Source organism: Pyricularia pennisetigena, assembly GCF_004337985.1.
Source record: "Pyricularia pennisetigena strain Br36 chromosome 7 map unlocalized Pyricularia_pennisetigena_Br36_Scf_8, whole genome shotgun sequence".
NCBI lineage: Eukaryota > Fungi > Ascomycota > Sordariomycetes > Magnaporthales > Pyriculariaceae > Pyricularia > Pyricularia pennisetigena.
This window is the reverse complement of record NW_021940920.1, coordinates 1,930,563-1,945,749: the sequence shown is the minus strand read 5'-3', so window position 1 is coordinate 1,945,749 and position 15,187 is coordinate 1,930,563. Positions and strand designations below refer to the sequence as shown.

Below are 15,187 nucleotides of genomic sequence, written 5' to 3'. Positions count from 1 at the left end.
ATTGCTCGCCAGAGGGAACCATATCATAGTGCATGGAGGGCGGGTAGACGATCTCGGAAGCCAGGAGCTGTAGTGTGACGTAATTGTACAAGTTACAATCTCTTTGAAGCCTGTGTCCTTTTATCCCTTTTAACCAGAAACCATTCACCATGAATATTTCCGTAATCCCTTTTCGTTGGGTATAACACCGCGGTACAACCAGTATTTCCCATCCGATATCGCCCTTGTATTCCACAAAGAATTGCAATTTGTTTCCCCATATTTTAATCCATTCATTCGAATAATATTAATTGCATATGTAAAGCTGTTTTTCGCAGTCCCCACTACAACACTGGCTGTCTTGAGTGCACCCTTCGCCCCTGTTTCTGCATGGATCCCGATTCTGTCCGAGGATATGTGGGCATGGAACGATAGGTTGGCGACGTTGAGGACTAGCTCGGAGTTTGCCAGCCTGGTCGAGAATAGTGCATGCCGCGCCAGACAGGCCAAAAATCAAAAAAAGCTGCACTGAAAAACGCATGTGAGAGGTTCGAAGGACGGAGTAGGAAGGTACTGATAAATGGGGAAATTGTAGATGAATGTAAGCTTGTAATGTAAGATGATGGCCTGAGTGTAGCAGTCAATGAGAGAGGGACAACAATGCCTATTTAATAGGCTAGACTGACGAGCTCAACCCCGACTACCCAGCACTTACCCATGTAGCGACCATCTTCATTGTGTAATTTCTTGGTAAGATTTTCCGTCAAGTTGGACAGAGCGCATAACTAGAAGAGATTAAAAGTGGCACGGTTAAAAAATAGAATAGGAGTTAAAGTAGTTGAAGGACCATTTTAAATGCAAAACGGTTTGTTTATCCCCGACTCTTAAGTCGTTAATATTACGATTACAGGGTTGGCCCGGTACCAGGGAGACCAGATGGGATTACATCCCTCCTAACGACACTCGCCCCCAAACTTAAGGATTTAAAGTGACCTGCAACTCTCGTGGATTATAAGTGCGCCTTTTATAGGCGGGGACCCTAAAGCGTTGACGTTACGCTAACCTACGGCTTTTGCGAAACTTAACCTTTAGGGATTATACGCTACTAATACTATTACGGCCCAGGATATATTGGAAAACCTCATCAGTGTATTAAGGAAATTTGAGGAAACGTCGCGCTTGGAAAAACTCGCTCAAGTCCGTGCTTAATAGACCATTTATCCGACTCCTGGTTCAACTTGGCTATACCTGCCAGGGGCTGTTGGCGGGGTGGAATGGTGATTTTTAAAGACAGGTCCAGAGGCCTAACCTTTGGTGGTGGACATTTATCCAGGCAGCCGTCGAAGATGAGTTCGACAATCTTCGGTAGCTTGAAATCTGGTTCTTTTATTCTTTCAAAAAAGAGCCCTATCACGCTTTCGAAGTTTGCGCTTTGGGCAGGCCAAGAAATCCCCACAGCTTGTGTGTTATAATCAAACGTCCTTTTCCAACAATTTGGGATTTGATGCCGCCCCATTTCCGACCGTGTTCCTGTACAGTTGTGTTTGTTTTAGGCACAAATAATTACGACTCTGTTTCAAGTGAATCAAGTCCACCACCCAAACAACGAAACGTCGTAGGCCAGTAGAAACGCAACTCACTTCCTCCAGAGTTTCCGTCTGACCTTGCCCTCTTTCGTGTGACTTATCATTGTGCCTAGATTTGGCTGTTTGCCCGCTGGGCCCTCTCTGTCTCTATTTGATATTCAACAATCCGAATCTTCAGATATCACCTCCCCATCACTTTACCTGTTCCAGCACTCCGCCATTGCCAGCCTCTGATCTAGTCTCTGATCGATACACGCTCGACTTTTGACCAAAAGTTCGTTCACTAAGTTTCTTATCTTATTTCTCGTTCGCCATGGAAGGTTTTTTGGACGCTTCTGAGGCTGTGGCCCCTGCTGGACTCGCTGCAAATGACTCTGCTGGGTGGCTCTTCCTGGAATGCAAACTAAGGGCATTTTCATATAAATTTCGTTTAGACCCTCTTAATTAGTGAAGTTCATATTGTGGAAATTGCCGGCTGGAAACAGATAGCTGACATGGGTGCGGAATACTAAAAGTCTAAAACAGGCAAGTAGAGTAGGAATGACAAGTTATTTTTAGACTGGCGATATGCAGCCGAATTAATTCTTATCCGGCGTCATTGTATATAAGGCTTCTTCTCTAAGTGGCGAAATGTTTGGTAATAATTCAGTCTGATATAGCCTCTCCTGTTCTTTTCCATATTCCCACTTCCTTCTCTCACATCTTGCAGCACCTGCCTTGACTACAAGCTTCCTCACATTGATCTTCCAGCCTTGATAACAGCAGCAAACATGCGCTTTGGACATTCTGTTTTTGCCATCGCCACCATGGCACTCCTGCCGGCTGTCACTGCCACGCCAGCCTACGGTGTGGCAGCGAGTGAATCGGATACGTTAACTAACGGTGGGGTGGATGGCTGTGTTGTGAGGGTCCATGGGCCCAAGCCAAAGTCACTTCTGGGTAAACCAAGTGAAAGCAATAATTTTGGTCCCCTGAAGGGTTGCCAATGTATTCCTTTTGGCGAGACGCAGTCGGTTGGCGGCTACTCTGTTACGGTGCCGCTTCAAACCAACTGCATAAACATTCAAGCCAATTTGCCCAGGGGGTGGTATATTGTGGGAGAGCTGGCCCGCTGTTAATTTGGGCACTTGGACCTTCCAGGTGTCGCTATAGTGGGCTGCAACAAAAAGAGGAATTGATAGCTGTTGCAGTAGAGTGATCTTGGCATCACATGACCAGGAGCTTAGTCAGCGCTGTGGACACCATAGAGGCGCTGCCGCGCTCGTTAGCCTAGATAGCGCACCCTACCTGAATACATGGCTCTCCTACCACTCATTCAGACTGTACGTGTACGATTCGTGGGCGTCAATAGCCATAAACCATACCAAGAAATAATAGACTCTCATCTCATTCGTGCGACTAATTATCTTTTAACGTCTTCGAGTACTGCTTCACGATATCTGCCGAAAGCGTGAAGCAGAAGAAAGCCTTTGGAGCTCGAACCCACGTAACTTTCTTGATTTCCCGGAGTAGACTAGATGATAAGAACTGGTTGGCATGAATAATCCCCGTCGGTCATGCCGCGAAAAACAGAACGTGTGCTATTTTTAGCCTTCATATTGCATAAAAGCCTCTTCTACTAGCTTCGATGCCCATCATCAATTGTTATGCCGACCCTCTTCGTCCTCGTTCGCGTTCCACCATACAAATATCTGTTTTACACCATTTGAACTCCAACTTCAGGCAGAGAGCTGCCAAGATGCAGGTCGGACAGCTCGCTTTGTTTGCCATCAGCCTAAACCTCCTCAACGCGGCGCTCGCTGCCCCGAGCCTGACTCAGACAGACACGACCGGTGGCGTCGATACTGAACGGCTCCCTGGGTGTTTGGTCAAGCTTTATCGGCCGCGCAGATTTGTTGGTTGTTTTGGGGCTAGTCCTACTCTCGTAGGCACAAAGTGTATACCGCTTCGACGTACATGGAAGATTAAAAACCACGACGTTAGCGTGTGGAGCGGTTGCTCAACGGTCAAAGGTACCAAACTCCCAAAAGGATGGTTTGTCAGGGGGACAAGTGCGCAATGCAGAGTCGCGCGCCGGAGGCAACAGGCTGCTGCGCCTTACAGGTTGCCATGACAGGACGAGTTCAAATGTAGCAGGCTACGGTGTATGTCGGGGACTGGGCGGAGCAGAGCGTTCTCTTTAATGTATCCCGATAGCAAGACAAGGAGCGGTGATAAGCTTGCATAATGAAAGAATCGAACGGTGCCTGGTCTAATTGTCATACAAGACGCACGCATGGCCTTGACATTTCCATGGCAGGCAGTGCAGTGTACACGATTGATCCAGGTCCACTGGCCTTTGCTAATTGACTCTTATCTGACGTTGGATATTCCCATTTGTCGATGCAGCGGCAGGTTTATTATCCGTTTGTTGTTAGTCATCCTTTTGACCCAAGATAGGTGGGCAGCTGGTTTTGTCAAGAGTCTGGGCCGGGCCCGGACAAGTCGCCGAGGCAAAGAGCTGCGCTCCGGTGGAGCTTGGGGGCAAAAAGACGGGGAGTACAGCTTGACAGCCCCGCTTGTGAATGGTGAGAGCTCACAACCCCGGTCACTAGCTGCGTCACCGCAAGCTTGATGATTGCCCCTCCATCTTGAGTGTGAATTGACAAATGATGAGTGGGGAGGGGTGGTGGTGGTTGTTGAGGTATCGGGTCGACGATTGGGGTGACTCAAGGCCATGGTATTGTAGACTTCTCTTTCAGTAGACATCCACATCGACGATGGCGATACAATATCCCGAATTACAACGCTATTTTTTTTGTTTTTGACCCGGCCAGATGCCATTCTATCTTTGTCTAACAACCACAGGTAACGCTCAAACATAAATCATCCAAAAAGAATAACAACAAAATAAAACCATTGTACCATAGACATATTCTCCCATCACCTAAGCATCGTTGACATACTTGGGCATAGTAGCCATGACGCCGTCGCGCGCAATGTCCTCCATGGCCTGGGTGACCTCCTTGAGGAAGCGCTCGTCGCCGCGCAAGTCGTCACCAAACAGCGACTTGATGCTGAGAATCTCGTGAGGCTTGGTGCCTCCGGCCTGGGCCTTGGCCTGCAGCTCCTCGCGCATGGGGTCGTCGACCTCGAACTTGTTGCCCTTGTCGTCGACGCCCACCACGTAGCGGAACCAGCAGGCGGCGACAAAGACGAGGCGGCGGAAGGGGCCCGTGACCCAGATGGCCTCGGCGATGGAGGGCATGACGAACTGCGGCATCTTGCCCGACGAGTTGAGGGCGATGCGCGGCAGCTGGTCCATGATGGTCGGGTTGGAGAAGCGCTCCATCAGGGTGTTGCAGTAATCGTCAATGTTGACGCCCGGGATCTCGGGCAGCAGGGGCTTGACCTCCTCCTGCATCATCTGCCAGATGAACTTGCGGTACAGCGGGTGCTCCATGACCTCGTGCACGTACTTGAAGCCGGCCAGCTGGCCGGGGTAGCCCATGGCCGAGTGGCTGGCGTTGAGCAGGCGGAGCTTGTGCTTCTCAAACTGCTCGACGTCCTTGACGTCCTTGACGACCTGGACGCCGACCAGGTCAAAGGGCGGGCGGCCGTCGGCGAACTTGTCCTCGACGACCCACTGCATAAAGGGCTCGGTGACGACGGGCCAGGCGTCGTCGATCTTGAACTTGTCGGCCAGCTCCTTGATGTCGGGGTCCGACGTCCTCGGGGTGATGCGATCCACCATGGCGTTGGGGAAGCCGCCGTGCTGGGCGATCCAGTCGGCCATCGAGGGGTCCTTGAGCCTGGCGAAGCTCTGCAGCATGTTCCTCGTGATGGAGCCGTTCTTGAGCATGTTGTCGCACGACAGCACCGTGAAGGGCTTGAGGCCCTGCTCCCGCCTCCTCACCATGGCGGCGTACAGGAAGCCAAAGGTGGTCTTGGGCTTGGCCGCGTTGGCCGGGTCGAGGTCGTGCTGGATGTCGGGGTCCTCGGACTGCAGCTCGTGCGTGTTCTCGTTGTAGTAGTAGCCGCTCTCGGTGATGGTGAGCGAGACGATGTGGGTGTCGGGGTGTGCCATCTTTGCGATGACGGCCTCGCGGTCGTCGGGGGCGAAGAGGAAGTTGCGGATGCTGCCGACGACGTGGGCGGTGCTGCCGGCTGCGGAACGCTCGATGACGGTGTACATGTGGTCCTGCGAGGCGAGGACGTCGCGCATGGCTGCGTCGGCGGGCTGCAGACCGACGCCGCAGATGGCATAGTCGCGCACGCCGTGGCTCTGCATCAGCTTGTCGACGTAGACGGCCAAGTGGGCGCGGTGGAAGCCGCCGACGCCGACGTGGACGATGCCCTCCTTCACGTCATTGCGATCGTAGGTCGGAATGCGGATGGACTTTTCAGTCTGGGCGCCGATATCGGCAAGGTGCTTGGTAGAGAGCTTGAAAGCCATTAAGCGTGAGGGGGAGGAGATTGTGTCGTTACTAGATGATGGTCTTGTTGATGTCTGCTGGAAGATGGGGAGGAAAAAAAAAAAAAAAAAGAAGAATACAGGTAATTAGAAGAAATCTTGATAAGGACAGAAGATGGCAAAACTGAAATAACTTTTTTTTTTTCGGCGGCAGCTAGAGATGGGACAAAGGTTGATTTGGGACGGTTCCTGTCAGCGTTTTAGTAGCTTATCGAACCAAAAAACCACCAAAATGCCGCCCACGCAGAGAGGGGAAAGCTTGCCAAGGGCTGATGTCACATATAAAGAAGCTGTTTTTTCTGACCGCCACTTGACGTCAGGGGCATCTGGGATGGAGTCCAGGGTCCAATGGAAAGATGGAAGCGCGAGTCGTGAATGTGGGCTTTGGTGGGTCGGAAATGAGCCAGAAGGGATTCTGAGAGCATCGTTCCCACCTTTGACTCGATTGAGCAGAGTTGAGTGGTGCAGCAAGGCAGTTGAACTCGATAGGTGTTGTTGATGGTGTGCCAAAGCAAAAAGAGCGGTCGTTGCGGACGTTGCGATCCGCCAAGGAACCCTATAATTCGGTACCCTCCCGCGGGGTAGCACCGCAAGGTTTGAAGCTAGCTCGGGCGGGCAAGGGACCTTGGAATCAAGCCACTAAAGCCCGAGCTGCCGCAGCCCATCAGAAACGAAGCAATCTCTGTGTAACCACCCGACCGCCTTACGGAAGCAACCTAATGCAGGCAAATCTCTGCCATTGTCGTTGAAGAATTGTGATCCAATGACATGCACAACCGACCGGGCAGAATCCCGCGGCCAAGTTGTGCCAACACACATGAGAAACGCTGGCTGATCGCTGATCTTTTGTCGATCTTTTCACATGCCGGTTTTCCGTCTGCTATAGATGAGTTAACTTGTCTGCCAGTTGCAAGTCCAGTTTGCTTTTCCAGTGGAGTGGAATGGTTCAACAAACAAATATTGTAACAACATTAGTCGTCCTCGTCCCGTCTATAGAATTACTAATTCTCATCATGCCCATCTTGTTGGGATTCTCGTCACATGCCTCGTTAAAAAAAAAGAAAGAAAAAAAAGAAAAAAAGAACAGAGCAAAACAATCAGAAGAAGAAACACTGACTCCCTCTTCCATTTTCCCTCTTTCCTTCTACCCTCTCCCCCCTCTCGTCCGACTCACGCGCATACCGACCACAAGGCTCCGCCATAGACGCACTTGAACCCCTCCTCGCACTCAGTCGGGCCCGTGTACAACCGCCCACCACACCTTCCAAACCTGGGCACCCTGACGGCCCTGGTCTTCTGGATGGGCCTGCCTGCCTGCGGCGGCGCCTGCGGCTCGCTGGCGTCGGTGGCATCGGTGGCCGCTCCGCCCAGGCTCCTGACCACGCCATCCAGGAACCCATTGTTGGACCAGACCTGCGACGCGTCCCAGATCATGACGCCGCCGAAGCTCGGGAAGCGCCTGCTGTACTTGATGATGGCGTCCAGCGGGCCCGATGCCGTGTAGCCGCTGCCCGAGGCGGTGGGGGAGCCGGGGACGCCCAGCAGCACCTTTGTCGAGCGGCCCTTTTCACGCGCCCACTGGTCCCAGCGCTCAAAGTTGAAGGCGTTTTGCTGCGCGGCGCCCGGCTGGAAGTTCTGCAGCCCGCAGTAGTTGTTGTAGAACTGCACCATGATAAAGTCAAAGGCCACGTCGCTCGACAGGGCGACGTCCATGGCCGCGTCGGGAAACACGCACTGCGGGGCGGCCGCGAGGTAGAATTTCTTGGTCGCCTCGTTGGGTGACGGGGTCATCGGGTACGAGTTGTCATTGGTCGTCGGGGGAGGAGCCATCGGGTACGAGTTGTCGTTGCTGGGGAGGACCGCGGCTGGCCTGGTGGCCGTGTCCATGACCTGGCGCAGGCGGCGGGCGAAGGCGGCCAGGTTGTTGATGCCGTGCGTCTCAAAGTCGAGGTCGAACCCGTCAATGTACGCCGTGCCAAATGGGCGGTTGACCGACGCGGCGTCGTTCGTGCTGGTGGCAGGAGGAGGGCCAAACATGGCCCACAGGTTGTCGGCGGCTTTGTTGGCTGCTTCTACAGTGGGGAAGCCGCCCTCGGAGTATGTTGCGCCGCCGACGGATAGCAAGATGGTTTTGTTGAGGGAGTGGCATGTGTTGATGTCGGCTCTGCATGTCTGTTAGACTTGGGAACGGGTAAGCCGTTGATGGGAGGGTTCGGCATACTCTACCTCGGGACACTTGAGAAGGTTCGTGCCCGGAAACTTGGAGCATCGGTCTCCCACATTCGCAAAGTTGATGTTGGTGGGGTTGACGATGATATTGAGAAAAGCAAGAGGAATGATCTGTGATGGTTGTTATTGTTAGACATTGCCGTTGTCAGATCCTCTCTCGCTCTCTCTCTCTCTCTCTCTTGGGATTGATCAGTCGTATACTAACATCGACGTTGACATCTATGAGTTTACGATCAGCATCATGTCCTGTTCACGTGCAGAAGTTTGCAGATCAAAAAGCAACAGGCGACTTACTTTTGCAGTAATAACCAAGGCCCTCTTGTGCCCCTGGCTGTCCCGTCGGCCGGCCAATCGAGTTTTGTCCTGCGGCCTGTTAGGTCATGTCCATTCCAAACTGCTGAAGAGAGTATTGCACACACCCCAATAAGCGGCTATATTGTCCGGCGTGCTGGGATTGAAGCCAGCTTGAGCGGTTCCAAAGATGGCCAGGGCCAAGGGAAGCACTGATGCGTGTCGATGCATTTTTGGTTGATCTTGCGATTGTCTTGAGTGCAATGGTATTGACCGTAATGTGGAGGAAAAGTGGGATCTCTGAGATGGTCAGGGTCTTCTGTGATGTCCAGCTTGGCATGTTCTTCTGGCCAATGATGCCATGACTGAGGGCATTTGCACATCAGCTTTATAATGAAGATCTTTGATCATCCAACCTCTTGTTGCTGCCGAAAGGCTTGAGTACTCGTGAGGTTGGTTGCAGAGACGACACGCTGACTGCCAGCAAAAAAAGCCTCGCGTTGATGGGTGAGACATTGTGAATATTGAGGCCTCGAAAGTGCACTCGAAAAAGTAAAGTGAACAGTCGTTCGAAGGTGCAGTAAGCTGCTATGCTTCAGTGTAGCTTGGGAAAATGCACAGCTCGTTGGGACGGTGGCCGGGAATAACCAAGACGCAAGGTGGCTGGACGTTGACAGAGAGCCAAGATGTGTTTGTGGTCAAGGTCCACTGCCAGCAGAGCCATTGTTGCTTCTTCAGCCAGGCCGCCCCAAAAAAGGGAGCCTGTGGCGGGGTAGGCTGCCGTTGGTGGCTGGATTATCAGAAGGCCTAGCCGACTTTTAGGCAGCACCCTGTCTGTGGTGCTCGATGCCCGTCACTTCGTCGCTTGCAATGTAGCTTTTGTTCTCTACGAGGCCAAGGTTTACGCCAAGCTATGGGGTGAGAGAATCCGGTTAGGTCGTCAGTCTGACAGGATGGATAAACACGATGATGGCTTCTTCTAAACTAGAATATCGGTTCTTTTCTGGGCCGCTTGCTCGCATCAAGAACATGGGGTCCGATTTGAGAAGCCGCGCCAGGGCAGTCATTTTATACAAAATCGCGACCCGAGCCCGTCATTGACCATCTTCGCCCTTCGAACTGTGTCCTCACTATGATATCAACTTCGATCCATGCTCAAAGAATACCCACCACAACAATCCAGAATATGGCGCGCAGGGCTCGCCTGACGGCCCGGAATCCGTCACCACCTGCTGAATGCGTCCTTGCAGACAAAAATCGTTGCAGACAGAAAGGTTTGGGCGGAAAACTGAGAACTGGGTGTCGACTGCTTCCAGCCATGCGGTAATTGAACCCTCTGCCTCATCCGTCTTGCATCGTTGAGCTAACGTGGTATCAAGTTTGAGTACAGACAGCGAGTGCTGTCAGCTGGGCCGCAGACATCGGTCAATCTCCAGGGCCCTGCGATCCCAATGGCCACTTTTTCAGGGACTATCAGAGCTGCATCGGCTGCCTCGACCTGGGACCCAAGCCCATCAACATGACCTCTTCACAGCACCACATGCTCAACAGGCTGATGGTCGTCATGTACAAACTGCGTCACGCCCCCGGAGCTCCCAAAGCCCACCTTTACACTCCTGCTTCCGGAACCCGAGCGATACAACGAGGGCACAGCTGGTCATGCTGGCAGACAATTCCACCGTGCCCTCAAACCAGGGTCACAACTCCGCCTTTGGGGCCTTCAGCACCCGTTCTGCCTCCACCTGCCGAGTCCGGCAGGGTCGTGGGGGAAAAAAAAGGGCATAATCTTTGTTTTAAACCATCAGTTCAAGAAACGCAAGAATCACCTGGCTGTCGGCCTTGAGCCTCCTGGTGCTGGAGCGTTGGTCGAGGCGGAGCTTTCTTCGGATGGGATCTTGCAGGTCGAGGCCGCAAGAGTTATCGGCCGATCCGCCCGAGCCAAAAGAGCTGGAGGCTCACGAGAGCCCCGCCGAAGTCAAGGCAGACACGGCGTTTCCGGCTGAAATTGACAGCGGCGCCGCTAGGTAATGGCCGGTGAAGGTCCACAAATCCGACGGGCTGGGGCGCAAAGGGCTATGACTATTCTAGATGCATGAACGAGTCCAAAGGAGTCATCCTTCACCCATAATATATTTCCCAAGCCCGACTTGCCTGCCAGCTGGGCTTTCTAATTAGAGATTACCATTGACAAACCCCGGCCCCATAACGACCACGCTCCAGTCAACCCATGCTCCTGTCAACCCATGCTCCTGTCAACCCATGCTCCTGTCAAACGAGCAAACAAAAGTCCAACCCCGATCCTCCCGTCAACACATCACGTCTTGATGATATCAGCCGCCCTCAGAATACCGCTTGCCGTCCGCCTAACCCACTCCTGCGCCACTGACGCGTTAGCATACTGAACACCCTCAGTGATGCCCGGGAACGTGACGGCCGCGTATCCCGTGTCCAGACCAGGGGCCATGACGACGTGTTTGTAGAACGGGCGGTCGGGGAGGCCGCCCTGACTGACGAAGCCCCGCTGAAAGTCCCTGTACTTGTGGTTGACGACCTTGATGAGTTCCGTGTTGTTGGTCGACACGGCCAGCATCTCGAGCGTCTTGACCTCCGATGTGCGCTGCTCAAACTCGGCTATGGCATTGTTCAGCTCAGACAGGTCGACGTCGGCAAAGTCGTGCCCAGCCTCCTCGACAAACTCGGCCAAGTCGTCGCGGTATGCCTTGAGCTCGACGGCGTAGTTGCCGAGGTCGAACGGCAGGACCTCGTCGTCGATCAGGCGCAGCGCCAACAACGAAAAATACTGGCCCATTGCGGCGTGGACTAGGAATCCCGGGTCGCCAAAGGTCGACATCCAGTGGTAGCTGTCATAATTGCTGTGGTAGTGCCAGATGGGGTCGCCTCTTCCGCCGCTGCTACCGGTATCGAGAGAGCTGATGCCGTCTGCATCACATGTCAGCGGAGATGAGAACCAATACCTCAGGGCCGTATCACGACCGAGGTTGTATGAGGGGCTACTCACGATGGAGGAACGCCGTGTAATCACTACCGCTACCGAGGACGCCGACCATGCCGCCATCCGACGCATCTACCCACATGTCGTACAGACTTCGATTGAAGCCGCCAAAGTTGGGGTGGACGACCTTTTTCATGGTTTCTGTGGCGACCCTGTGGAGCTCGGGAGTAGCGGCAACGTCGGGGTGTGGTCCAGAGACAGCGACATCTGGAGAGTCGGTCAGCTGACGGTCTGTTAGGTGTTGAGAAATAATGGACAGTCATAATTACCAATGTTCAAGTACGCTACTGCCGTATCCGTGAGGCTAATGACGTTGTCCTCGACCCATTCTGTGCTGCCTACAAGGCCATACTCCTCGGCATCTTTGATTTGGCAAGCGAGTTAGCGTATTGTCGTCCAGGTGACCCTTTGTCATTATAGCTTACCCCAAGAGGCCAAAATTCTGCAGCAAGGAGGGGCTCAATGTCAGCATTTTCCAACAGTCACAACGAACGATGAACCAAAACAATACGCATACATGTTGCGTCTAGGCTTCCATCCAGTCTTCAAAAGTTCATTAAACACCTTGGTCAGCTCGACCAGGATAGCAGACCCAGAATTCGGATCACCATTGCCTCCAATCATCCACGTATCGCTGTTGAGGTTCAAGGGTACGTTAGATGCTTGAAACAACATAGCAGTAGAGCGGAAGAGTGAAAAAGTGGAAGAGTAGCTACCGGTGGTTGCCAATAACAACAGTCTCATCCTCAATGGTGCCATTGATCCGACCAATGACGTTCCAGATGGGCGTAATCTTGCCCTCCATCTGGTTGTTCAGCGACAGAGTGACGCCTGGTGCCGGTCCAGTGCTGTAGGTCACATTCTGGATTGCACCCTGCCAGCCGTTCCTCGTGCGGTTGACCTCGCTGGGGGTGAAGCCGTGGCCGTCTAGGGCGCTCAACAGCTCCTGTGCTGCCCTGTAGGATATGGGGATGGACGGGATCTGAGGCGTGACGCTGCTGGTCCCGGTCCTCGGGGCGCCCTCGTGCGATGGGTATCCCGGGGTGGTCGGGTCACCCGGGGCAGTGCTCAGGAACATGACTGAGCCCTTCTGTACGGACCTACATACATATCAGGCGGTCAGGTCATCCCAACAACGGCCAGATTGGACCGATTACTTACGATGGATTCCGAGCCGGCCCGTCTGGATAGGCAGCGACGCCCTTGGCGACGGTGACATTACCATCATCGCCTGGGTCGGAGAAAATAACGCAACCAATCATGCCATTCTCCTGAGCATTCTTGACCTTGAGACCACGGAACATGGCGCCATAGCGGGCGAGGGCGATCTTGCCGGTCAGGTTAACACCCAGCTCAATAAGACGGTCAAAGTCCTCTTTGCCCGCCCGGCCGACGTAGACGTACTCGGCCGTGACGTTGCCCGAGGCAGAGTAGCCGTGGAAAGTCTGCTGATTGTCCTCGCGACCTGTAACGTCATCCTCCTCAAGCACTTCCTCCTTCAACGAGATCTCCTTGCGCGTTCCGTCGGCGGTTGTAAGGTGCAATGATGCAGAGAGCGGGTAGCTGAGGTATACGTGGTACTCGTTGAGCTCTGCGTTGAAGCCGTTCTCATTCCACCGGGCGGCAGTCCACTCTGCAGCTTCGCGGCCGAGACCACCAAGCTTGTTTTGATGGCCATAGTATTCTGCCCATCGATCGATTGTGACATTGTCAAAGGCGTTGACGATGACCGTCTCCCGATCGTTCAAGACTGGTGGCCATTGCTCGGACTCCTGACGCTTTGCCAAGGGCTTCCTGTGTGTGTGTGGCTCGAAGAGGCCCCTCTCGCGCTGGCATGCCCAGGCCAGACCCGACGCAAAGACGACCGCGGCGAACGCGGAGAGTTGTTGCCGCATCTTGTCTATGTCTATCTGCGTGCCTTACTTGTCAAGGTGTATCAAGTTATTACACTAATTTGGCGGTCAGCGCAGTAGCAACATTGGATTGCCAGCAAGACGACTGAGACAGCTAGCTATAAGGTGAAGACGGCGAGGCGCAGAAGTTACTCGACGATAATGGGGCCACCTGCAGTCATAAGTAGGTAGGTACCTGGTAGACAGATCCTTACACCGCACCGGACGCAAAACCTAAATCACATCATATTGCACATGCTCGGAGCATGCAGAGCTGCATTATAAGCCAGCCAAGAGCCCCCAGATAGCTAATTACGGGTCCCCAAGCAACATCCCCGCACTTGCGAGTGAAGGCCAAATTCTATGACATATAGAGTACGTTATCGGCGCCGGCCAGGGAACGGTAGGCGAATCGGAGTCTCGGCGATGACGATCTTGGCTTGTTGCCGTCATCGGGTCGGGCGCCAGGTACCATAGTAGCTATCAGAGCAGAAGCACAAGGCGGGGTAGCTCCATAGAGGAGCTTGTTCCAAGCAAGGTGAGGTAGTACGAGAAGAGCTCAGCTCCATCGCTACCTGATGGAGATGTCGTTATTGGCCGCATACGTAGGCCTGCAGTTTGCAAAGCAAGATTCGGTGTGGTTATGGACAGAACAGGAAGCTGTATTGCTATCGATGACCTTGCATATTGCAACGGCGCAGGCAGAGGATATGTAATTGCGGATTAACGGTTTGTGGGGGTCTGAAGAAGTTAGTTAGATAGCATGGACCATCATTTCCCAGAAGAACTTGTGCGCGAATAATTTGTTGAATGAATCGTCTCGCGGGTGCATAACCTTGGTTGAGCTGCAGGACACGATCAGTTGACAACAGAGTGCCAAGCTGCTCCAAGTTGCGCCGTCGTGAGGGTTGAATAGAGAGACTCAGGGATGCAATGGTGTCAAGTGCGGGACCGGTGGGTTTAAGAGATGACTTGAGATGAACTGGAAAATGAAGATGTACGCGAATGTGCCTTTTTTTTTCGGGGTTGGGTGGATTGATAAGACAGCACGACAACAAAAAAAAACCCCCCAAAAGACCAGAGAGAAACCAAAGAACAGAATAGAACAAGAGTTGACAGGATCCAAGAGAACTGGCTCGGGAGATAAGTTATCCGGACAATTATTGCTGCGCCGAGCACGCTATGCACACGGATGGGCGGTCCGCAGTCGTTGGCGTCGGAGATATTTTTGGTTGCCTTTTTTTTGCTATTTTGCTCCTAGGTACCACATAGGGAATGGTTGTGTGGCAAACGAAACGGTTTGCTGGTGCATGGCGCCATTCTCAGATTGATTCGACGGGCGACCCGAAACAAGACTGGAAAATGCCCAACAAACTTTTTCGGGGGCCTTAGGCATCAGAAAACTTGTGGGGCAGCCAAAGAAATAACTTGCCACGTGACTCGAGCCCCATTCCTCACTTCACTTTCCACCGCCGGCCCGACGGGTTCTGCAGAAGCTGCAGGCTGTGGCAGAGATCCTTGGTCGTATCGACACGACGCTTGCCTGGGCTGGGCTAGACCTGTTCAGGCCTCGGGGAAATGGCGGGCAGTATTTCCTACGGCGCGCTCGCCTATGGAAATCGGCATCGATAACGATATACAATTATTATTCCCTTACTCTTTGTCTGTTGTTCAGTCCAGGTCCGGTCTAGATGGCTGGCTGTCTTTCGCCTGTCTTGTGTCCACCTGGCTCTTTTTTTTTTTT

The 15,187-nt window shown here is 53.1% G+C and overlaps 3 protein-coding genes across 3 annotated transcripts; all 3 read right to left on the bottom strand.

Annotated features, from left to right (window-relative positions):
• Positions 1-4,491: 4,491 nt before the first annotated feature.
• On the bottom strand, positions 4,492-6,000 carry PpBr36_09663 (uncharacterized protein; the record flags this gene model as incomplete). The annotated part of the gene is made up of 1 exon (XM_029896784.1): positions 4,492-6,000. The coding sequence occupies one exon, from the start codon at positions 5,998-6,000 to the stop codon at positions 4,492-4,494; it is 1,509 nt and encodes a 502-aa protein (XP_029744978.1).
• Positions 6,001-7,188: 1,188 nt separating this feature from the next.
• Positions 7,189-8,769, bottom strand: PpBr36_09662 (uncharacterized protein; the record flags this gene model as incomplete). The annotated part of the gene is made up of 5 exons (XM_029896783.1): positions 7,189-8,182; positions 8,240-8,358; positions 8,453-8,466; positions 8,542-8,610; positions 8,667-8,769. 5 exons carry the CDS (start codon positions 8,767-8,769, stop codon positions 7,189-7,191), a joined length of 1,299 nt encoding a protein of 432 aa, XP_029744980.1.
• Positions 8,770-10,852: 2,083 nt separating this feature from the next.
• PpBr36_09661 (uncharacterized protein) lies at positions 10,853-13,446 on the bottom strand (the record flags this gene model as incomplete). The annotated part of the gene is made up of 7 exons (XM_029896782.1): positions 10,853-11,478; positions 11,558-11,782; positions 11,821-11,913; positions 11,977-11,993; positions 12,069-12,185; positions 12,268-12,651; positions 12,713-13,446. 7 exons carry the CDS (start codon positions 13,444-13,446, stop codon positions 10,853-10,855), a joined length of 2,196 nt encoding a protein of 731 aa, XP_029744976.1.
• Positions 13,447-15,187: the final 1,741 nt, after the last annotated feature.